The sequence below is a fragment of the Sminthopsis crassicaudata genome, chromosome 3 (genome assembly GCF_048593235.1).
Source record: "Sminthopsis crassicaudata isolate SCR6 chromosome 3, ASM4859323v1, whole genome shotgun sequence".
In the NCBI taxonomy this organism is placed as follows: domain Eukaryota; kingdom Metazoa; phylum Chordata; class Mammalia; order Dasyuromorphia; family Dasyuridae; genus Sminthopsis; species Sminthopsis crassicaudata.
The window spans coordinates 72,736,380-72,762,520 of record NC_133619.1 but is presented as its reverse complement, the minus strand read 5'-3'; the positions used below and the strand labels follow the sequence as shown (position 1 = coordinate 72,762,520).

Here is a 26,141-nt window from a genome sequence, read left to right as displayed (position 1 = left end):
AAGCTCAGAGGGATTAAGTAGTTAGTGAAATAGCAAGGACTAGAACTTGCCTCTTTTTTTTCTTCAACTCATTTTGCCCTTTATGTTATGGCATGATGTTTTCATGTTTAGTTCAAAAAGTATTTTATGCATACTCATATATCAATATAAAAAAAGGAAGGCTACAATAATGTTCTGGGAAGGTGCTCATATTGATGGGCCAGTTTTTCCTCAATTTGTAATTCTGTGATTATATTTCTATGGTAGTCTAAAATCTATTTAAGGTTTAAATATACATTATCATACATTTCATTATTTTGCAATAAATGTAGTGATTCAAATAGTTAATAAGCTTCTTTCTGTTGATTACCCCTTTATGTATCTACCTAGGTATCCTGAAGCTATTACAGATCCTGCCTACCGAGGACAGATTCTTACAATGGCCAATCCAATAGTAGGAAATGGTGGTGCTCCAGATACTGCTGCACTGGATGAAATGGGACTAAGCAAATATTTAGAGTCAGATGGCATTAAGGTAATAGTCATAAATTTGACAGAAAGATTCTCAGGCAAAATGAAGCATGAGTTGAGTAATTTTCTTAACTCAGCTAATTTGAGTAACTTGAGATTTCAAATTTGTTTTTCTACAGATAGAAAACAAATTATTTTCCTACATTAGAATAATTTGGACTTCAATTATTCAGAATAATTGTCTACCTTACATAAATTTACTGTTTTTCATTTTGGGTATGTAGAACTAATTTAGATTGTGATCTTCAAAAAATGATCCTTTCCAGATTTTTAGTAGTATAGCCTACAGTTTATGTGTTGTGCTAGACTCAATCCTATTCAATCCAATAAATTCAGTGAACATTTGTTAAATATCTGTTGTGTATAGAAAATTGTGCTAGGTGTTAGAAGAGAACATCATGCAGGATCAAGCAAAAGCCAATAGCCAGAGTATAGAGGATGGATGGAGAGGCATTCAGATAATAGCAAAGCCAGAGTTTTCAGAAGATTTGAATCCAAGAGTCCAATCAATACCAGAAATCTGGTTAGGAGATTAGAATTTAGGGACATAAATATAATACCAGAAATCTAAATAGGAGATTAGAATTTAGGACAGAAATATAATTACTAGAGGGTGAGGAATATAGAATAGAAAGCCAGTCCCTGGAATTACTGCAGAAAAAAAAACAAAGCTATAGGAATTTAATAATACTTTAATTTGTTTTACTTCTAAAGTTTTCTTTGTGCACTAATTCTTTATAAACAGCAATGTCACTGGAAGTCACAATTGTATCATATTGTCTTGAAGAGTTTGTTTTCTTATATATTCTTATTGTTGGAAGGCTATGTAGAATTAAAGAATTTTAAAAATTAAAGCAAAATAATTATTATGACAGTTATTTCAATAGAATGCTATCAAGTTTATATCTTCCCTCTAGTTCAAAACAATTTTCTGTTATTCTTATTTAATTTGTGTTTGGATTCACAGCAGTTGAACTTATAAAGTCATTTTTATGGTAACGTACTTATATGATGGAAACTCATAATTGCATCAATTGATTCAAACGACCTTATTTTTTCTCTTTGCAGGTAGCAGGTCTGCTGGTGCTGAATTATAGTGAAGAATACAACCATTGGCTGGCTACTAAGAGTCTAAGCCAGTGGCTACAAGAAGAAAAGGTGAGAAATTTGATATGGAACCCTCCATTGATTTAAGGCTAATATTCATAGTGTAAGAGAGAGAAAATATATCCTGGTTCAGAATTGCCAGGTCCTTGAGGATAATTATTCATTTCCAATTATTATAGTCTACCTACTGGTATTATATTTGAAGACTTCTCATATGGATGGTATCAGCTGGGCCTTGAGTTTTCCTCACATAGTCTTTAAGGACCTAGACTCATTTCCATGAAATGAAACATCAGGGAAGGACTTCAATATATGATTATATATGTGTATTCATATGTTCACATGCACATATGATATAAACACATGTATATAAAATAGGGTTAATATATTCCCAATTTTATTTTTATATGTATATGTGCAAACCTGTATATATGTTCATGTAAACATGAATACATGTATATTTTATATGTGTATAAATGTAGAATATATATGGAATTATTAGATGTATATATGTGTATATATATGTATTTATCTATTTATTTCTCTCTCCATCTTTATATGCACACATTTAATAATTCTATTAGCACAATGACCAACCAGCTACTTCATACTTTTAGCAAATTTCCTTCTCTATATGCCATACAGAGCATGCATTTTATAAATACATTTGTACCTCAGTCCTGACAGTCTTTATTACTATTGAGAATGATTTTAAACTGATATATCATAAGACAGTTGAAAAATAAAGCAATACTCACTCTCCTTCACATTGTTATCATAATAAGTGAATGCAAATCTCTTTGAATATTATACTAGGGATTATTAGCAGACAATTGCACAATTGTTAAAGTGTACTTGGAATTAAGAAGACTTACTTGGGCTTACTAGCTATGTGAACCTGGTCAAGTCCCTTTTCCTCTCGGTCTTGATTTTTTTTTTAAATCTAAAAAAAGAGATAACAATAGCATGTAACTTACAGGGTTATTTGAGGATTAAAAGAGATAACATTTCTAAAGCACTTTACAAATCTCAGGCAACATGTAAATGTTAACTGCTCTTTTACCATTATCCATTACTGACACAAAAAGAAATTTTGGTAGAATAAAGTGAATTATATAATGAATGATAAAACATTTATTAAAAAATGACTGATGTCTATTGTCTTAAGTACTTTGGATACAAGTACAAGTGAACAAAACAAGTGCTACATTCTATTGGGGGAAGATAGCACATAGAGAGGAATTAGAAAGGGGGTGGTGTAATACATATGTCATGATTTGTAAATAGTTGGGAAATGACAGAATCTAATTCTGGGCAAGATGAAATGAAAAGTCATTCATCGGAACCCAGCATCCTGGGGCAAAGTGCAAGGTTTCAGTGGGAGGAGATTAAAATGAGAAGAATGAGGTTCATGACTGAAGCATACATATATGGTATCGTTTTGAAATGTCTCATTTAACCAGAAGTTCCTGGACTTGTGGTTCAAACTATAAACTTGTGTATTACTTACATAAACTTAAACACAAAATTCTTGTCTCAGTATGTCCAATATGAGTTTTAAACAAATTATTTAAATTAAATTATGAATTAGGTAAGATAGTAATAAAATAAAAAATAAGTGCATTCCAATTTATGGTATAGTGATATTTGAGTTAAAAGAATGCAGTAGAATGGACCAACATCCTCTGCCTTACCATAGTAGCAATCTTTGATCAGAATAAAATAAAAGGCTGGAAAAAATTGAATTGGGCTGGAAGATAGATGAAGTTAAATTGCCATGAGAATGTGATTCATTCTGTGTTATAGTTCTTCATGATAGTCATGATACTTCATTTTTACTGTAATTTTCTGCTTTTTTCCAGGTCCCAGCACTTTATGGAGTGGATACAAGAATGCTGACTAAAATAATTCGGGATAAGGTATAACCTTCATTCCTTCCTCCCAGCTCCATGCACCCTCCTTCCCAAATCTATAGGTCTTCCCTTCCTTTAAATATTTTTTCTTCCAATGCCTGAAACAACCAGACACCTATTTTGTTATGTAAAGTCATGAATCTGGTCAATTTTAGCCTTTTTAAGCCTCAGATTTTTATTCTATTATTGATTTCAGCTTAGTTCATAAGGTTGAACATTTAGAGAGTATGCTCATTACTGAATGTGCTTAAGGTTAATTCATTCAACAAGTTTGTATTGAGTGCCCAGCCTATGCACACTGCTACAGGGGATATAAGGCCAGTTGAAAGCATGATCCTTGCTCCCAAAGAGTGCATGCATAATCCTGTTAGGTGATAGGGCATACAGAAAACCAATGGAGAATATCAGCCAAGGCAAGATAGTACAGCAAAAACAGAATACAGAAGTTTTGCCTGAATGCAAAGGAAAGAAATAGATGGCATGGGGATGATGACAGTTGAGGAAATTTCCTTGGAAAAGGTCAATCTGATGATAATTTGTTGAAATATTTAAAGATTTTTTTTTTTTGTAAAATAAGCAGTGATCAAGTAGTTCCACATAAAATGAGTTTATCAATGATAATCCTGGCAACCAATTTGCCCTTGGATTTTTATGATTCCAGGAACCCTCTTTAAGGAAAGCATGTCTTGAAAACTAAGTGCCCTGTAAGGCAGTCTGGATTCCTTGGCCTCAACCTTATATTGTCTAACCTCATATCCCTGCTTTCAGGATACTCATTTTCCATAATTTGTTTCCTACTTGTGAATTTAGATGAATTCTTTAAAAAAACATTTCTTTGGTTTGTTCCCCACTCAAAAACAAAATAGTTGTTTATTACTATGCTCTTTACCTTTATACCCTATTTATAGTGATAGATATATTCACCAAATGAATTTACAGTCTTTTAATTAAACTATAATCTTGCAAAGAAGAAAAATAGCTGATATAAATGACACATCTTGAAAAAAAAACATACAACTGAATTGATCAAAAAACTTTTTTTGAGAGAACATACTGGATGTTGGCTATACAGAACAAAGACCTGGGTTCTAGTTTTATCTATGACATTTAGTAGCTACATAATATTAGAAAAGTCTCAATTTTCTTCTCTGGGTCTAATTTTCTTTATCTCTAAAATAAAAAGGTTGAGTCAGATGATTTCTGAGGTTCATTTTCCTTTAACATTCGATTCTTTTGTGACTCTGATATCACTGTCAATGGAAATAACTTCCAGCCAGGAAAATGAATACACATTCTCTTTTATGTAAATGTAACTCATTCTTTAGGCTCCTCATTTCAATTCCCTTTTTCTTTGGTTTTAATGAAAATTAACATTCAGGAAGAAACTCAAATGTTTGTGATATAAAGATGCTTCCAATCTAAGTTTAATGACATGGGTAGCAGTGGAAGTTTGTGAAGAAGTCTGGAGAGGTAGAAGTTTTCATTGGCAAAAATCTGTTCAACTATTGTATTTTGTAGGTTAAATAGATTTAGTGCTTTGGGGAAAACAATATACAAGACTGCTTCTTGAGATAAACTCCTAACTTTCATTGGAAACAAGTATGTTTTTTAGTACTTAACCAATAATTTAGCACATGAAAAATGGCAGCAAATGGCAGTTTATTGGAACATGAGTGATATATAAAAATGCAAAATGTAGTCTTTTCTATCTATTTTAGATTGAAAAAGTAGATTATTATTTCATTCACTGTGCTTTTAGGAACAAAGAATGAGACCTGCTTTTCAAAATTAGGAATGCATAAATAAACATTTACTCAATAAATTGGACTGAAGGTAAATAAACATAGGACACGAAGTTAGATAGTAATCCACTATAGAGGTGAAATGTGGTTTGTGATCAGTTTTGCCATAGTTAGGAGGTACAGCAGTGAGGCAACTGTCCCTAGGATTAGAGCAACCCAGTATTTTTGAATACTCATTTGAAAACCACTAGCATGCTGATTTTTCTATCTCCAGCCATTTAATCCCAAGTGACTTTTTCTCTAAACAACTATCTCCAAGAGGGAATAAAGGTTTGTTTCTATTTCTTCCCAGGCAATAATATTTTAAGGAGAAAGGGGAAATCATGTTATGTACTTAACTTTCCTTCCCAAATAAAATCTTGGCAACTTATCTTGCATGGAATTTTTATGAAAATGTTTCATAAGCAGACCCAAATTGACTTTTAACAACAGCAAATAAACAAATCCAAAAGGAGAATAAGAAAGGAAAAAAAAAATCTGTTGGATAAATAGGAAAAGGGTGCGAAGAACTTCAAGGTCAAACATACACTTTACTGAAACAGGGTAATGTCAAATTGCTATCCCATGTATTTGGTATAGTGAACATTTCTGATGTCTGTCCTTGGAACTTTACATAGTATTTAATCTTTGTTCTCCATTGAACTCACTCTGACATTATAATAACAACACTATTTTGTACATCCTCCTCCAATTTTATCACTCTTTTTTCATCTCAATTGGTAGGTTTGGAGCTTCTGAATTAAAAAACAGCCATTTTCCCTGGACAATAAAGGCATTGGGTTGTGTTCTCAATTTTACCAATTTGGTAAATTAACTTAAATTTAGGCTCCGAATCAACCAATTATATTTTCCATAGTTTTTTTTTTTTTAATGTGATATATAAACCTTTTATTTTTAAGTCTGTGAAGGTGAATAAACTTCCATAGACAAATTGAACATTTATAAAGATGTCTAAATTTTGGAGCAGCTGTTCAAATCCCTATGAGTTTAGCCTGTCAGCACCTTCTTTGTTGCTCACATTTAGCTGTCTAATTCTTTAATTTGACAGGGCACCATGCTTGGAAAGATTGAATTTGAAGGTCAGCCTGTGGAGTTTGTGGATCCAAATAAGCAGAATTTGATTGCTGAAGTTTCAACCAAGGTGAGAGACCTTCCCTTTGATATTTTGAAAATTTAGCTCCTTCCCTTTAGTCTTGCCTTGTTTGGTATAGTGCCTTATTCATTTATCAGGCTATCTCAGTTTTCTGGAACACAGAAGAGAATCAGAAAATTAGCAAAATTAACTTTCAAAAGCCAATATAAATCACAAAATTCATAGACAATAATCATGGGAGAGTTTCTTACAATTTTACTTTAAAGTCTATTCACCCTTACCTGAGACATAATGCTAATAATATTGGTTATCTACTCCCAGAATCTACAAAAAATTAGAAACGATAAATTAAAAGTCTGTTAGGATTGGGTATTTTGACATCAGCAAGAAATGATAACTGACAACTTGATTGTGAAGAAGACAAAAAAAAGAAATAATGAAAAGTGAGAAAAATATAGGATTCATCTTTACTGATGAACATTTTTACACAATGATGAACAATAAGATAACAATCTTATGTTATTATACAGTATTATACCTTTCCCTTCCCCAACATACTGAATTTTTAAAAGATAGGCCTTCATTAAATCTCTTGAAATGTTTACAAGACAGATGTTTTATCTATTTTTTTCAATGATTGAGAAGCTGAACTGCAAAGAAGTTAGGTGAGTATTCTGAGTCAGTAATAGAAGGTAGAATCAAATCTTAAATCAAGAAAAACTGTTTTCAAAAGCATAACATAAATACCACGAAGGCAAGGATTGTTTCATTTTTTACCTTTGTATTACAAGCATCTAGCACTAGATCTGGTACACAGTGGCTATTTTATAAATGTTTTTAAGGTTTAAAATTTTTTTTTGATAAACTGTATAAAGACAAAAGGGTATTCATTGAAAGGATGGACTTTTGTTCCAAAAATGATATTGAAATGTTAGTTTCTATATATTTTTTCCTCTTTCTACATCCTTCTATTTTTTCTTCTTGCTTCTTACCTTATATCAGTTCTGAAAATGAAAGAATCAAAACTGCTTAAGATGAGTAGAGTCCTATCCTGAAACCTCTCAAGGCAGAGACCTAGGTAGAAATACTTAGCATTCCCAAGATCTTTTCTCCAATACTAAGTCCAGCAGTACTTGATAAAAAATAGCCCCAGCCCTTGCCCTTATAACAAACTTGGGATCTAATAGAAATTTCCATTTCCATTTTTTAATTAAAGAAGATGAACTTCTGAACTTATCTATGCTTATCTGACCTTCTCAATCTGGCTGTAGCCTACCCTTTTGCTGATAGCAAAACGACCAAGAACATTCTGATATGCTGCTAAAGAGAGATGGAATAAGATATAAGCTGTGTTATCACAGGCTAAAGTAGACTGAATATAAGACATGATTTGGAAAAGTAAGCTGATTGTGTACCAATTCCAAACTGTTAAGGATATGATTCATCCAAGCATAAAAGGATGCTGGTTGTTCACTTTTAGAAACATGTTACAAATAACGGTTTCTAAAAATTATGGCTCAGAAAAATATTCGAATTACTCCTCTTTAATATTCCCTCTTTTATGAAATAGCTATTCTTGATCCCGAATGTTTGAAAGTGCTTTGTGTTAGATTAAGTGGAGCCCAAAGCTTCGAAGTCAGAAAGCATGGAAGGCATTTTGTAATTGGGGCTTAACTTTGCAATGCCATAAAACATCCCTAAGAGGAAGGATAAATTTGTTTTTCCTGGAAATGTGTGTAGGGATCAAAGCAGACCTTTTTATACCGTAGAATCTGCAACATTGAGCCTTAGAAAGAGTTCTTACACTCTTTGTGTGCCATGGACTTTTTTGGCAGGTTAGTATAGGCTGAGGGACCTGTTTCTCAATAGTATTTTTAAATGCACAAAATATATAGAATAAATTGATAATACATTGAAGAGAATATATTGAAATGTAGTTATTAAAATATTTTAACAACAACTTTAGAACCTCTAGATTAAGAAATGTTGATGAAAGATGTGCATAGGGAACAGAGAAGTTAATTGATTTGCATTCAGTCTTGCAATTGGAAGTTGAAGTTCTCAGTTGCAACCACCAGGGAATCTATAGTCATGGTCCAGGATTTTAATTTGAGTATCCAGGAGAAATAATTGTAAAGGTGGCACTTTCCTCACCCCAGAAAAGCACAACTACCCCAGTTGTAAAGCTATTAAGGGTGAGTTTGTGGTCTCTTTATGTTTGTAGCTTCATTTTATTAGTGTTAAAAGCAGTTTTATAAATAAACCAGACAACACATTCTGTGGTCCTCAAGGGTGATAATTATCAGCTGGGATAATCAATCTACTAATAAACAGTTATTTCACATAAATAAGTTTCCTTCTTATTATAAAGTTAAAATGTGTTTATTTGGGGGTTTGAGGTTCAAACTATCCGTTGGTTTGGTGTTTATTGAATTCAGGTAATAAACTTATTACTGTTGTATAATTCAGCTATTAGAAAAGTAATTTTCCCCTCCTTTTTAGATAAAGAGATGTAGAAGATAGCTGTGATTTAGTGGATGGCTTTTGAATTAGAAGGATGTTGGCTTAAACCTATGCTTGAATTGGGTATATGACCCTAGTCTGGTTATTTAATTTTTTCCATGCTATAGGTAAATCTCTCAACAGAGTATCTTAACCTAGGATCTCTAATATTGCTTGAAATGTTTTGATAGTTCTATTTCAATATAATTGATTTTCTTTATAGTACTATATGTTTTGTACATTTAAAATCACTATTCTGAGATGGGGCCTATAGGCTTTACCAACTATCAAAGGGATCTAAGACATACAATAAAAGTAAAAACTCCCTCTCAAAGTTTCTAAATTGCAGAAGAGTTGCTGATTTTCATCCTTGGAGAGTGTTTTATTCATATTCCCCACATTAATGACATTTATGTTTATACATATATATGTATATATATATATATATAAAATGAGTGAGTATATACATCCTATAATAGTTATATATGTATATATATATATGCAAACATATCTATAAGTATATATTTTTATGATATAGCATATATATGCATTTACATGTTTATATGTGTCAAGGAATTCACTGTGTGATTTGTGAAGAAAAATATCCACCAAATATTCCATCAGCCTTCCTTGTAAAAATCTTTAAGTATTGAAGATCCTGAGTTATTAGCTGACACCTATTTTGATGGAGCACCTGAGCAAATAAGTGTTACCATAATGCATAGAATGCTAGAGTCAGGAAGACATCTTCCTGGGTCCAAATGTGGCTTCAGATATTTATTTATTAGCTATGACACTGGATAATACACTTAATTCTACCCCAGTTTTCTCATCGATAAAATGAACTGGAGAGCAAAATAGAAAACCACTTCAGTATTTTTGCCAAGAAAACTCCTAGTGGGGTCACCAAGAGAAGGACAAAATGACCATACAACAATAACAACAGGATGGAAGAGGGATTAGCTATTTTTCCCCTATTGTTTAGCCTTCTATTTCCTAGATATGAAAGAAGTGTAATCTTTTTGGCTTACTTTTTGGGGAGGTTAGATGGAGGACTCTGGCCAGTAAAATAGAGACTGCAGGTTCAAAAGGAATTTGGGATTCTGACCTCTGGGAATGAAGGAATTTTATTGTCCAAATTCCTTTGTGTCCATGAATTCATTAATTAACCTATAATTTTTACATGTGAAATTTAGAAGGGAATGAGTAATACTTAAGGGATTTAAGAAAAAAAGATCACTTAGAGTGAAATCTCCCTCCATTCAGACCAAAGAAGCAGACCAAATTTAAATGCCTAGAATTACTGATATATGTTTAATCATTTAGTCTCTTTTAAAGAACAACAGTCCTGTAAATTTTTAAATGACCATTTCTATTCCATCCTTCAGATAGCTGCCAAAAAGCCTGACTATATCATTCCTTGCCTCAAAAATCTTTTGTAGCTCCCTCTTATCTGAAGTTGGCTTTCATAATCTGTCTCCATTTTACCCTTCCAGCTGTATTTTACATTACTCCTACTCATGCACTTTAGGTTACATCCAAAAAATAGCTTTAGTTCTCTCAATTTCATATCTCCTTCTACTGTGTATATATGTACAAGGCCTCTCTTCCAGCCCCTGTACCTGAAATACACTCTTTTCTCATCCCTAATTCTTAATCTTTATGTTTCTTCAGAAATTTCAGGAACACATTCCTTCAAGAAGCCTTGTTCTTCCTCTCAATGAATTTTGCCTGCATATATATTTTATCTCTTTAGTCATTAGTAGAATATAAGATTCTTGAGTTCAGAAATGGTTTTATTTTTAATTTTTGTTTATGTATTCCCAGTAAGTAGTTCATAGCAGGAACTTAATAATTATTTTTGGAATTGGATAGTATCCTTTAAATAAAGACTAATATCAGAAGGAAGCCAGTCATTTGAAAAAATCATGATATTTCATTATTCTTTTGTTAACTAGAATGGGTTATTCTACTGACCTTTTAAAATTAGATTCATTTATAGAATTTGATGAGGTGCTTATGTGAATCAATGCCATTTCAGAAAGTAAACTTTGGATATATTAGATAAGCTTCATTAAATTGAGTTTCTGACTATCAGAATTGTCTTTGAAGAGCACAGACTATTTGATGGCCTTAGAAAGGGGAAGAAAAAGACATTGGAAAACTAACAAGTTGCAGTGGAGGAAACACTGGATTTGGTGATAGAAGGCCTAAATTTGAATCTTGGTCATGTCACTCATTGTGTGACCCTAAAGAAATCAGTAGGCCTTTTTGGATCTCAGAAATAAGATTATTAGAGACTATTTGACTATCTGTCCTTTGAAGTACTGGCCTATTCCTATGTAATCCTGTAAGTCCAATCAGATATTCATTTCACCTGATTATTTTTGAAAGGGAATTAATTTTGAGGGTTTTTTTTGTAAAAAATAAAGAAGCCCACTGAAATTTATCTAGAGCCTTAGCTTATCTTTAGACTTATCTTTAGAGACCCTGTCACCTCAGGGGGTCTGCTTTTTATATATCATATATATCACTCTTTGTTCCCTTTTAATGCTGAACAACTCTTATGTCAAACATAAAAAGATTCCATTTATGTCTTGGGTCAATCACAAGGTTTTTTTTTTTTAATATGAAAATCTTGGCCTCTGGCTACTGCTTTTCTTATGGCTACCATCTTTGAGATTGAATGTGTGTGTAATAAGGTGACTATGGGATGATGTACAAATGCAGGTTTCATTTTATTTATTGCTTCCTTTAGGCCTTGGGTTTATTGCTGATTATCTTTAATTATTTTTAATTTTCAAATTTTCCATGTTTTTATTTAAAATGTAAATACAAAATAAGAAAAAAACAAAATAAAAAAGACAGAAAGATAAAGCAAAATAAAACAAAACAAAGAAACATTGTTATGTGCCAAGCAAAACATTGGGGAGGATTAAAAATATGTAACAATAAATTTCCATTTCAAGAAAGCATATATAATAATAGAAAATATTATATTCATAACTGCTAATTTTTTCTTTGCTTCCTTGTAGGTTTTCTTTTGTTCTCTGCTTTTGTTCCCTTTTATTTTTTCCTTTTTCTCCCCACTTTTTTATTTCCCTCAAGATGGCTACTGTAAAGCATGGAAATATTTATGTGTTCTTTGAGTTTCAAAAACTTTAATCCAACCTTTGAACCTGAGTTTCTTAGAGAACTTTTGACAAGATAATCTCAAAGGACCATTAAAATTCTACTATTACAATGACTTCATGATTCAGTGCATGAGTTTGGCAAATTTGCACCATTGGGCTATATCCTTTGGAGGAACTAGTAGGGACACTTTAGTTTTTTGGTTGACGTTGATTATTTTCTCACTTTCAAGGACTTTCTCTGAGCCCTGGGGAAAAATTCTCTCATCTCTCCTCTTGTTCTTTCTTTTTTTTCCCTTTCTTTCTCTTCTTTATTGCATGTAAATCAATGCTTTTTAATACCCAGCTCCCAAATTGATCATTAGTAGTTGGAGTGAGTGGAAGAGAGCTCCTATTTCCTTTTCTGTGCCCATTTCAAGACCTGATTATGTCTAATTTATTTTTATTTAAACATTGCAGACAATATACCTTATCCCATCTTCAATATAAAAGCCTTATGATCCTGGGTCTTAGTTTTCTTGTCTGTAAAAGTGGGGTAGTAATGAGAAGGTAGTCTCTAAGGTCCCTTCTATCTGTGCTTTTGTGATCCTATGATCTTAATAATCACGTGAAGTGTTATGATCACAGATAATGAATTACAATAACATTTTTATGAGAATAGCTATACAGAAATATAAATGAACATGTCTCAAATTATAAGAATCTGAATTTATTAATATTTAAATTTATTAATTTTTTTCTTAAAGTTTCAGGCTTCTCTGTTCCGAAACTAAAAATGTATGATGAAATAGAGGCTTTGTGTGTTACAAAGTCATTCTGATTTTGCCTTGAATCTCATACCCCGTACCTAACTTAGAAAGCACTTCTTCCCTGAGGTCTTTAGAAAGGATGTTTTACCCCTTAGTGGTAAGCATTCACCTGTGAAATGATTTAGTTTGTCACCTAGCACCAACAAGAATTAATATGGAGAGCAACATCTCATTATGAAGGTTCCAGCTATGAAATATTTGGGTGCACCAGGGGCCTGTTTCCAAGGGGATTATTATCAAAGTAAAAAGAGTCCAATTAGTTTCATGGAAGCCCAGAAGGAACCCAAATTGGAGAGAGAGAGAGATAGTGCCTTGTAATCTCTCAGAACTTTGTCTTGTCACAAAGAGCAGAGAGCAGTTTTGCCTTGGGGATGAGGAATGCAACTATCCCAGTCTCCTGACTATTGAGGACTAAAGACAAGTAATTTTGGTATACAGAAGAATTATTCTGAATTAAGAAGACAAGTTGTTGAGGCAAACATGTTGCTGTAATAGAGTTAGCAACTTCTCATTTTGCACCTCACATTTTGACTGCCTGATAACATCATAAGGAAAAACTATGACACAATTTCCAATCCAATTCAACAAATATCTTGAGCTCCTGTATAATATGGTTCTGTGCTGGGCCCTTCCTAAGAGTAAAAAAAAGGGAGCTTATAGTTTAATGGAGGGAAGGAGCATAAGGCATGTTTACAGATAAAGGTTATAGTGGGAAGAATGGATACAAGTATTGGAAAGATTGAGTCAGGGTGTGATATGAATTTTGAGTAGGGAGATCATTTTCAGGACAAAAGCTCAGAACAGTTTTTTGAAGAAAGAAGCCTGAGCTTGGTTTCACAAAATGTTTTGATAGATATAGATGTGGAGAGAATATATACTAATTATGATAATGTTAATGTATGCAGGGAGGAAAGGGCATTTTGAGGTGGAGAAACACCAATAACTGAGTAGAAAGGAGCCATTTAGTAGAGTTTTAACTGTTAGGCTAAGAATTATGTAAGGCAGCATGGTGCAATAAAAAGAAGTCTGAAACCTTAATTCAAATGTCGACTTTACCACTTTGTGATCTTGGGCCGTCACTGAACCCCTCTGGGTCTCAGCTTCCTCATTTGTGAAATGGCATTTTTTGACCAGGATTTGGTTGTATCATTGATACTAATTTTCCAGATGAATGCATTGAATCATTGAGTCATCAAAGTAGGGTTTCAAAGGTCTTTTGAGATTATCCAAATTGACCATGATTTCCTTTATGTTTCCTTCTAGTTTTAAATTCATGATTCTTTACTTTTATCATCCTACAGACAATAAGAAACTATAGAAGGTTTTAGAATTGGAAAGTTAAATGATCAGATTTGTGCATTATTTGGAAGATTGGTAACTATATTAAGAACAGAATCCAGAGCAGGGCCACTTGCTACTGCAATGATATTATATAAGACACTTAACTTTTTTTAGATTCTGCCAGAACTAAATCTTTTTCCTCTATGTTATTTCATTTGGTGATCTCATAAGTTCTCATGATTTCAGTTATTATTTCAATATAGATTACTCTCACATTTACTTGTTCAGCTCTCATCTCTTTCCTGACCTTTAGTCTTATATTCCCAAATACCTATTAGACATCTTATACTTTCCCTTCAAACCTTTCTCTTTTACTAACTTTCCTTTTACTGTCAAGGGTACCACCAACCTCCCAGTCACATAGGCTCACATTCTAGATCTTATCCTCAACTTCTTGCTCTCTCTCACCCCTCCTTACTCAATTAATGTTGTTTTCACTTTCATGACATCTCACTTATATACCCCCATTTCTCTAACACTGTCCACCACCTTGGTACAAATCCTTGTCAGCCCACACTTGGACTGCCTCATGTATTTCCAAATTCTAGTTAAAAACTTTTTAAACTATAGATTGTAACCTTAACAAGGGGTTATGAAAAATTTGGCAACAGTAAAAAATATTAAATATTTTGCCAAGATTTAAGTTTTATGTAAAAGTGAAAAGCATATCTATTTCATTAATATATAAATTTCCTTTCATCTTTAACAAATATTAAAATTATATGTATATCAAAGAATTGTTTTAAAATAAATTTCTATTGATTTATTTTATTTGATTTAATTATCAGTAAATGTTTTATTTGTATACCTATTTTACATACCTTTATGTATATACCTATGTATACCTATGTGTGACAATGGTCACATAAAAATTTCTCAGACAAAAAGGAGTCATGAGTAGAAAAAAGTTTCTTTCTTTCTTTTTCTTTCTTTCTTTCTTTCTTTCTTTCTTTCTTTCTTTCTTTCTTTCTTTCTTTCTTTCTTTCTTTCTTTCTTTCTTTCTTTCTTTCTTTCTTTCTTTCTTTCTTCCTTCCTTCCTTCCTTCCTTCCTTTCTCTCTTTCTTTCTCTCTCTCTTTCTTTCTCTCTCTTTCTTTCTTTCTTTCTCTCTCTTTCTTTCTCTCTTTCTTTCTTTCTTTCTTTCTTTCTTTCTTTCTTTCTTTCTTTCTTTCTTTCTTTCTTTCTTTCTTTCTTTCTTTCTTTCTTTCTTTCTTTCTTCCTTCCTTCCTTCCTTCCTTTCTCTCTTTCTTTCTCTCTCTCTTTCTTTCTCTCTCTTTCTTTCTTTCTTTCTCTCTCTTTCTTTCTCTCTTTCTTTCTTTCTTTCTTTCTTTCTTTCTTTCTTTCTTTCTTTCTTTCTTTCTTTCTTTCTTTCTTTCTTTCTTTCTTTCTTTCTTTCTTTCTTTCTTTCTTTCTTTCTTTCTTTCTTTCTTTCTTTCTTTCTTTCTTTCTTTCTATTATCTATCTTATTTGTACACAATTATTTGCATAGTTTCTTCCCAATTAGCCTCTGGGATCCTGGAAAGCAATGACTGTTTTTACCTTTGTTGTATCCCTAGCACAATGACTGGCACATAGTAGACATTTAATAAATATTTGTTGATTGAATTACTGACCCTATGGTTCTAGCACAAACCAAATATAAAGAGGTCTGGAGATAACAAAGTGACAGTATGAGTAGGAAAACCCCCCCACAATTTTGAGAGATGCTATATTTGCAAAATAGAACACAGTTGATGATGATCTGTGGGGAAAATATATTATATATAAATTATATGTGGGGAAATGATGGAAGGAAAGAAATCAAAGGTGACTCATTTGAGTTGAGTTTGGACTGTTGGAAGGATTCCAGGGCTTCACACTTCAAATCTAAGATCTGCCACTAGGCGGCAATGTGATCTCTTTAGGTAAATCTTACTCAATCTTGGAGTTGTCTGATTTGAGAGATTCTGCAGGACCTCTTGTGAACAGCTAAGCAGGAATTTATATATTATATAAATATACATTTATATTATCCCTGAGAAGGGATGTGTGTCCTCTCTTTTCTATTAGGTTTTATTTCAGAAAAGTTTGAAGGAAAAATACTAACAGACTTCAAAGATTTGCAACTTGCTTGATTTGAAAATTTCCCCCACTGACACAATTTCACAACTCCCTTATAATATGCACGCTCTTTGAAGGTTATTGTGGCCAAAAAGAAATAATCATTACTCTAAGCCCAACTGAGTGAGAAGAGGCAGCATGCTGAAATATGGAGATGCTCAATTCCGTCCCATGTCTATCACTATTTATGAGACTTGAGCAAGTCTCACCCTCTCTGAGTTTCAGATTCCTCATTTGTAAAATGAGCGAATTAGTCTAGATGACCTTGAATGTCCCTTCTAGCACTAGATCTTTTGATCTGTGAAGAACTTCTGTGAATGGGCTCGGGAATAAACATGCCTCAGATAACACACACACAGCCTGTCATCAGTCTATACTTGTTCTCAAAAGCCTTTTCAGCTTTTATTCCCTTGACATAGTCTTTGAGACCCCAGGGGGACTTCTTGTCTAGAGTGGAGCACTGGGTGAAGAACATAGTAGAGAAAAGGAAAGGCAATTTAAGGCATGAATCTTGATTATTACAAGTGAATGTAATATTCTGATCTAATAATTCTTAGGGTATTAGATTTAGAGCTGGAAGGGATCAAACTTCTCACTTTATGGTTAAGGAAACTGAGGTCCAGAATGGAGAGCTGACTTGGCCAGGGTCACATAAGTAGTAAATAGCAGAGCTTAGGTTGAAACCTATATTCTATGACTGAATCCAGTGTTACTTCAACTGTGTTTTTACTGGTGATACTATGTGACTCTGAGTTATGGAATGCATCAGTATCTGAAGAATTAAAGCTGTAGCTCATCTAAAAGACAACAGAGAGGTATATAGCACTAGGATGCTGAAACATATGATCAACTAAAAATGTGTAGAAGTAGCATATAGTTTATCATGAGAAATATGTCTGACCAGACAAAGAAGTGAAAGAGACAAGTGATAATTGAGTGATAGTATGCCTTCATGGTTCATTGGTGTTCATGAAATAGTAAGAGATTGAAACTGAGTTTGTTGGGGTATTTCCTTCTTTCCTGACTACCTCTGTCCCCCATTTCTCCTGTCATACTGAAGTTTTAATGGGAGGATATGGATAAGAGTTAGAGAGATGGGCTACTATAAATAGATTTTGAATTGTACCATTGGAGGGAGTATGCAGATTAATGGAATTATACATCTGATATCATCTGGTCATTCCAGTTATATCTGACTCTTGGGATTTTCTTGACAAAGATGCTAGAATAGATTTCCATTTCCTTCTCCAACTTATTTCATGGATGAGGAAACTGAGGCAAACACAGTTAAATGGTTTTCCCAGAATTATACAGATAATAAGCGTCTGAGGCCCAATTTGGATTTAAGAAGAAGAGTCTTTCTGACTTCAGGATTGGCACTCTATGCACTGTGCTATCCAGCTGCTCAAATTCTAGATCTGTTAAAGTATAATTAGTTGATCTGTCTAATTCCAATATCTATGATGTCATATAAAAATCTTAATTCAAAAAAAATTCCTTTAAAGGTAGAAAACCTTTTTTAGCCAAGTAGATGTCAGCTTTCATCCTGTCACACAACTAAAAGAGGGTTATCATATATAAAGTACTGGAAAACTCTCAGGAATGATATAAGAAGCTTAATGTTGAAGCTAATAATTAAATTGAAAATGTTTCAATCCTCATTTTCTACTTTCATTTCTTCCATTTTGTGACTTTTGGGGCAGAATGTTTGTGATCAGGTTGTTTTCCCCTAACTTCAAAGTAAGTTGATGACTATGATGTGCTTTGAGATCCCACTGTGAAATATGACCTCTAAATATAGTTTTTCAAAACAACCTAGGGGGACTACTAGCTTACACCAGACTAGTACTTCATGCTGATTTTTTATACTTCGGAATCTTTGCATAGACTTATTTTACAGGCACTCAGCTCTACCACATCCTATCTTTATTGCAAGCTGAGGATCAAGTGGTGTTTAAGGCATGATGTATCTATTACTGCATCTGTCTAGTGCTGAATCATGCAATAATACTTGAAAATTCCATTGCCTCTAGCTGTTAATGAGGCAAAACATGGGAAAGATGGTCGTTAACTATGGAAACAACCAATTTCTTAGGGATCATTGTTATTACTGTAATCAACAGTATATATAAAACAGCAAAGTACATTTTAAAAAATTTCATAAAAAAGATTCAGTCTGTGGCACTTGCTGAGCCTTTCTTGCAAATTGATTGTTAACTGCCAGTCACTCCCCAGTAGTTAGCACTCAATCTGCCACCAGCCTAAGTGCAAAACATTCCCAAATGTGTCTATGATATTGGTTTGTCACTCACAATAGGAACTTCCCTCTAACTCTCTTGATTTCAAAATGCAGGATGTCAAGGTATATGGCAAAGGGAATCCTGTTAGAGTCGTTGCTGTAGACTGTGGGATAAAGCAGAATGTAATCCGTTTACTAGTGAAGGTAAGTTATTTTCTTTGGAGTGAGGATTTTACACATTAGTTTTTTTTGTGTGTGTGTTTGATTCCTGATTGAAGATATTCACAGAATTGTTGCCTTGGACTTTGGGGGATACTTCTGGGGTGGTAGGTTTCCCTTGTCCATTTGGTTCACTAAGTGAAAAAACTTTTCAATTTAATTGTGCTGGGTATAGAATAGAGAAAGTGATGGGAATTGAAGGGTGGGAAGGAATTTGAATCCTGACTCCTTCACTTATTCATTGTATAAACTTGGGCAAGGCCCTTTCCTTCTTGGGGCCTCAATTTCCACATTTATAAAACAAGGGGATTAGATTAGGTATGATCCCTATTCCTACTTATTAGATGTTTAAGAAATCCATAGCTCTCAGCATAGAAAAAGCAGTTAAATACAATTTCTTCTTTGCTGAGAAGAGAATGAATGCTTTCTGTCCCATTCCATGATGGTTTGTAATAATGTCAGGTGAACACCAAGGACCTGGAGAAAGTCCTTGATTTCATTATATATGCTTTATTTTTGTATGACCTGTCTATTGCTTTTCTATATCTTGAGATAGCATAGGCTTAATAAAAGTTCTTCACATTAATGTTTGACTTACCAAATTCAGGTAATTTTTGCAAATTCCTTAGAGGGTGGTATTTTTTTTCTTTTGAGGCATTCTATGGCTATTTTTTCTGAGGAAGCAATTAATATTGAAGATAGGAGAATTTCCCCTTCTCTTTTCCTTTTTCAAGATTAGTATTTTCCAAAAGACTAAGTTCAAAGCATCTGAAATTATTGGTATCCCATTATTAACTTAGAATATATATATACATATATACATATATATACATATATATATACGAAACATTGAATATGTACTTTATATCTATTTTGATGTAAAAAAGTTTATATTCTCATATTTAAAAATGACCTGAAAAAATTAATCATCATTTCATAGAAAATGTGGTTAGATGCTGGGGAAGAAAGCTGATTAACAGGCAATGAAAGAAAGGTACCCACATGGTAAAATAAGGAAGGTCAGAGGTAGGCAGCATAAACTATACAAAAAATAAATTACTCTTTTTTATGTTAACCTCCTTTGATTTTGGATAATAACTATATCCTGTGTATACTATGATTTTAATTATGGAGCCTTTGCACACATACTATTCCTTAATTATGTAACAAAATGCATTATTTGCTTTGTAAGATCCAACTTGAATATAGAATGTTTTCAGTTTTGTTATCTAAATTACATAAAATTACATAAAATATAATGAACTTCTAGAATAATTTTTTATTTGGTAAAACATTTGCATGTTTTGCAAGTTCCTTGTTATTTGAATTGGGGAATTGATTTTTTCTTCAAGACAGTGAAAGGATAATAATGATGATAATAATTTAAAAATAATTTAGTTAAAAATAAAAAATTAAGATTTGCAAAGCACATTCATGCCATTGATTCTCACAACAATCTTGTGAGGTAGGTACTATTTTCATTCCTATTTTTCAGATGAGGAAACTGAGCCTGAAAAAGGACATGTCTGGGGTCACATTACCATCTAACTTTTTTTTAAAAAAGGAAAATATATCAAACAACTTTTTTCATTATTCATGTTGCTTTTTCTAGAGAGGAGTTGAAGTACATTTAGTTCCTTGGAATCATGATTTCACCAAGATGGAATATGATGGACTTTTAATTGCTGGAGGACCTGGAAACCCAGCTCTTGCACAGCCTTTAATTCAGAACGTCAAGAAGGTACAGAATGCAAGAAATCTGCATGTTGGTTTGTAGATGGAGAGTCATAGGTGATGAGAGTGCCATGAAGAATTTTATTTAACTTGAGAAGGTTTTTAAAAAATTATTTGTTTCAATGTAAACTTTCCATGGGTCTCTTAGAGGCAGCAAAGATAAATTATTACACTGCGAAGTCAGAGAGTACCAGAGATAATGAAACCTGTTCCTCAGGCCAAAAAGCAACTTTCAGGCCATTCCATAGGATCAGGACAGATGATCCTCAATGTTCAAGTAACCAATTTATATCTACCCTTTATAACTGCAGTGTTATAACAAGATAATTCACATTCATGAAGATGATCTTATCCTTTAGAAAGCTGTGAGATTTTCTCAGAAACAGGACCAGAAATCTAATACTTAAAATAGTTAGTTTGTAAATTCAGGCCTTTAAGTCCTCTTCCTAGTGTTTTCATTCTTTCATTTTGGGAAATGAATTTTGGGAAAATTCCTATGGAGATGGGCACTTTCCTTTTCTCACAGCAGTATAAGATGTTAGTGCATCATCCAAGAAGGATTAAAAAATATGCTTAATTTAGTTTCAGTGTTCAATATATTTACTGTCTTCTGAGTATTTGAAAACTGTCATTTATCAAGAGCATTCACTATCCTTCAGTTAAACAGAAGTTTTGCCCAATGAATTGAAATGACATTCTACATAATTGAATATATCTATACTGATGAGAAGAGAAAGCTAAAGTATTAGTGCCCTTCTGAGTTATCAAAATATGGAATAAATAACACTCTTTCCTTTACAGATCTTGGAGAGTGATCGTAAAGAACCTGTGTTTGGAATCAGTACAGGAAATTTAATAACTGGATTAGCAGCTGGAGGCAAGACCTACAAAATGCCTATGGCCAACAGGTGGGCAAGAACTGACTTAAAACAAAAAAAGAACTAGGAACATTTTTTTTCAATTTTTTGGTTTAGTCATGTTCCTCACCCAAGTCCTACGTAAAACCAAGTAGGATATCCTCAGAAAGTTTGTTACACAACGTTTTGGGCATTGCACATAGATGATTATAAAGTTTCATGGTTTACCCTGTTAGAATATCTAGAATATCACCTGAGCTAATATTACCTATAGCAGCTGCTGCCATCCTACACACTCACAGATTCTGATAATATCTGAGGCCGTATATTTTGTACATCTAAAAGAAAATCTTTCCTCTATCTATTTCCCCTGAAATTAAACAAGTTGTTAATAGTTAGAGATAGCTGCATAGCCAGTAATTTTGCTTTCCAAAAGAGGAAGGTAATGGTGTAAATGCATACAATAGTCTAATTTCATAAAAGTATTATCATCTAAAAATGACCAGATCAATCCTATCTAGGACTGTGAAATACTGAGAGCTGGAAAGGTTACTGTCTTTCCTAGTCCTGTGTTCTACAGATAAAAAAAAAAAAAACTAAATCCCAGAAAGATAAAGTGATTTCTTCAAAGTCATGTAATTAATCATTCCAACAATCTGTTCATCAATCGAAAAGCATTTAATAAGTGTTTATTCTGTGCCAAATCCGGGGCAAACACATTATGGTATAATGGAGAGCTGGCCTTGAAGTTAGTAAGACCTAGGTCATATCTTACCTCTGGCACACAGTGACTCTGGGCAAGTAAGTCACATAGATTCTTGTTGTTCTAAACATCTTTCTTAAGACTATAAGTGCAGAGGTAATTTTTGTGTTTTTATCTTTCTTTTCACCACAATCACTGAGCATGGTCCTTTTGCTTATATATTAATGGAGAAAATGATAGCATTGGGAATCAACTTAGGTATTCTGAGCCTTTTCCTCAATGAACTTGTTTCCTCAATGAACATGTGCATAATATATAGTAGTAAGTAATTAATAGTACTTATAGCATAGTAACAGTAAGAAATAATGACAACAATAATATTATTGTTATTATTATTATTATTAATGCTAGTCCTATGATATTCTTTGGAAAATTTGCTTTGAATTCAGGGTATTGATCTAAGATCCTTTCCAGATCTAAATCTATTATACTAAATTCTCTGCCTCCTTCCTTCCTTCCTTCCTTCCTTCCCTTCCTTCCTTCCTTCCTTCCTTCCTTCCTTCCTTCCTTCCTTCCTTCCTTCCTTCCTTCCTTCCTTCCTTCCTTCCTTCCTTCCTTCCTTCCTTCCTTCCTTCCTTCCTTCCTTCCTTCCTTCCTTCCTTCCTTCTTTCCAGAATTCCATAGAATTATTCAAAACTATTTTGTATACTTGGTATGTTTCTCTTTATTTCCTCTTAAAACTTTGTGAATTTTTTTGACTTTGAATAAATAGCTTCACATGTTTGTCAGTTTCTGTAAAGTCAGAGAATGACTTTAAATCACATCAATCAGAGTGTAACTGTCCCCTCTCAAATCCAGCTAAAGAAGTTAAACATAATACCCGTGTCAAGTATTGATTTTTTTGTAAAATGCTTGGATAGAATTATTAATTTGTGATTCCTCCTGAGGGCAAATTTCACTCAGTAACTGAAACCAGAAGTTTCTTCATTACTTCCTGTTGACTACCTTATTGGCTAAAGCATTTCTATGCTTCATCTTTTGCTCATGTATTTCTCTCCTTTCTTTTCAGAGGGCAGAACCAGCCAGTGTTGAATATCACAAATAGGCAGGCCTTCATTACTGCTCAGAACCATGGATATGCACTGGACAACAGCACCCTCCCTGCTGGATGGAAACCACTGTTTACCAATGTCAATGATCAAACCTGTGAAGTAAGCACTTTTTCTAAAGACTTTTCCTGGAAGTGATGAGAAGTGGAGGTGAATGAGGGCTTATATTACACTATTATTTCATTTACTTACACCATTGCTTGTGCAGCTGTGTTCTCTTTTTAGGAACAATTTTGTAGGTCATTTATCACAGTTAGATGCTTTTTAAAAAGATTTTCTTTTTACTTTTTATCATTAATTGATGCCTTTGGCATCTCTATGCCTGAGGTGGTACTGTATTCATAGCAATGATTAAGGAGTAACATTGATATTCAGGATATAATAAGAGGCCAGTCTAAGGGTGGAAAGTCTAGAATGACTTGGTCACATGTTTTGGACCCATATATGAGACCTGGACTCAAGCAGGCATTGATTTTTTGTTTTTATACTGGATCATCTGATAAAAATTTTAGGAAGCCATTTATACCTGACTTCATAAAACCATGGATCCAAATATATTCTTAAAGATGACCAAAGGGACTCTAGATTAAATTAAAATGATTCTGAAGGTTGACTACCCTCATTAATTCTGTCTCTACTTATTATCTGTCAGGTCCGATATTTTCTCCATTCTCGTTCCTAAGATTTATTCTCTGTTAGTTTAGAAAGGTATCTTGAGCAGTGTTCTTCTCAGTTCCATATTTGAACTTTTTTTTTTAATATCAGTAAAAGCCATTACTGAAGCTTCTTTTTTCCTCCTTGTTCTTTCAGGGAATTATGCATGAGAGCAAACCAATTTTTGCTGTCCAGTTCCACCCAGAAGTCAGTCCAGGGCCAACAGACACAGAGGTATGTGAGAAGGATAATTTCTATGAACTGAAATAGATTTTTATTGCTGAATGCTTATAAGAAATATAAAGAAACCAAAACAATCATTGTGGTCTTTGTGTAGATAGTTGGGTAATGTTTGGTTAACAAATTTAGTATTAAAATCTCTCTGTGAATGTCGTAAAGTTTTCTTTTTTGAAAAAAAAATTGGGAAAGTCCTTAGGAAACCAGATGCTATTTTTGTATAAATACATTATCATTCTAATACATTTCAGTTCTCAAGTTTACAATTGTTGAGCTATGCAAATGAATTCCCTCTTGCTCTCTCTTGTTCTCATAACTGAAATGAAATTTTAATCCCCCATCTGTGACTTCACAAAAATCCCTATGGCAACTGGTTGTGTAGCCACTAAGGATGAATAAGCAGCAGGAGGAGAAGTTAGGGTATTGAGGGTGTTGGGAAGGAGAGAGGGCATGTGTGCACATAAAAATTATTCAGTCATTTTAAGAAAAGTACCAAAAGGAATGCTTAGAGGAGATTTGTTTTTAATTTAAATGTTATTACTTTTGTACGTTGTTAGTTAAATGCACAAGTAAAACCTTTTTCCTTGAAAGAAGTTCTTTATGCATTATTGAGAGATATCTGGGAAATTAGATTTTCTCTTGTGTCATGGTATATATTTTTTGGTTACATTGACCATTCTTCTTCAAGGTCAACTGGAATATTGTGTTGAGAAGAAAGATTTTGTGAAAGGAGGAAGGGCCTGAAAAATATTCCCCTTACTCTCTTCTGTCATCTTCATGAACCAGTTCTTTTGTATTGCCTTTTGTGGCATTAGCATTAATCTTTTTCCCCAATATTTACTGTAAATCTATAATATCATTTCATCATTAGAAGGTGACAAATAAAGATGGTGACTGTTGTTTTTGTAACCCTAGTGCATTGAACATAGTAGATGCTTATTGAATTAAATTAAATATTGCTTGTCTAACATATCTAAAAGCAGAGCTTAAATTATAACTATTATTATTCCATATCTAATCCACATGGACTATGATATGAAATTTTAAATTTAAAATGTCCTTCTAGTAGATTTATTTCACATTAAATTGCTTTAGGATCATTCCTTATATGTTCACATTTTTGTTCTTCCAAATGTTTAATAATTAAACTCTGGAAATGAAAATTTTCCTGTCTAATAAATGTATGGAAGTAAAATTTCTGGTTAAGTTTGAGGAAAAAACCTTCCAGTTCTTAGAGTTGTTAAAAATAAACATTTATTGAGATTTTCCTGTACACCCTTCCATCATTTTGTTATTAGTAGTAATTTCAGAGTGGGCAAGAGAAAGAATTTAAATCTTTGTGTCAAAAATTTGAGTTTGAAGAAGCAAAAAAAAAATGAAGAAATTAATAAATCCTATATTGAACCAGAAGGCATTTTCTTGAATGTTTATATATTGTGAGAAGCTTATTTTCACTATGTCTTTAGTGTGATGATAGAACTTTGAGGTCTATTGTGTGGTAATATATATATGTAATATGAAAAAAATCAATTACCTAGGAAGATTTTGAAATCTCTCAACTATATGTTTATTTTATTTCACAGTACCTATTTGATTCTTTTTTGTCACTGATAAAGAAGGGGAAAGGGACCACTGTTACATCAGTTCTACCCAAACCTGCACTTGTAGCATCTAGAGTTGAGGTCAGTATATATGTATTTATTTTTAGTTTTTATTTTCTGTATTTTTATTATAGAATGATGATTTTGAAATGAAGACTATGAAGAATAATGGCAAAATCATAGTAAATATTTTAACAAAAGAGTATTATTTGTTTCAGATGATATTTATTGGAATTTTCTTATTTCATATTAACATCAAATGTAATTTTAAAATATCCCAATTTAGGTGGTTATATGCAAGTAAAAGTTTAAATGGAGTGTAGGATTTTGTTTCACTTAGCGGTTTTTATATTCCCACACGGCAGAAGTACAGATAGTTGAGATGTATTTAATTGAGATATTGTGATAATGGTAGGTGAATGACTTCTGCTAAAATATCTTGTCTTCATTAGTATCATAAATTTAATAACAAGATACCTTTA

The 26,141-nt window shown here is 32.9% G+C and overlaps 1 protein-coding gene across 2 annotated transcripts in view; it reads left to right on the top strand.

The window, feature by feature from the left end:
• The window catches only part of CPS1 (carbamoyl-phosphate synthase 1), a 165,003-nt gene that overhangs the window by 43,026 nt on the left and 95,836 nt on the right, over window positions 1-26,141 (top strand). For both annotated transcript variants that reach the window (XM_074298800.1, XM_074298801.1), the window contains exons 4-13: window positions 370-514; window positions 1,579-1,668; window positions 3,480-3,536; window positions 6,381-6,473; window positions 18,660-18,749; window positions 20,377-20,505; window positions 21,300-21,406; window positions 23,128-23,269; window positions 23,978-24,055; window positions 25,642-25,740. In XM_074298800.1, the coding sequence (XP_074154901.1) occupies window positions 370-514; window positions 1,579-1,668; window positions 3,480-3,536; window positions 6,381-6,473; window positions 18,660-18,749; window positions 20,377-20,505; window positions 21,300-21,406; window positions 23,128-23,269; window positions 23,978-24,055; window positions 25,642-25,740 (1,030 nt within the window). The remainder of the gene's footprint in view (window positions 1-369; window positions 515-1,578; window positions 1,669-3,479; window positions 3,537-6,380; window positions 6,474-18,659; window positions 18,750-20,376; window positions 20,506-21,299; window positions 21,407-23,127; window positions 23,270-23,977; window positions 24,056-25,641; window positions 25,741-26,141) is intronic.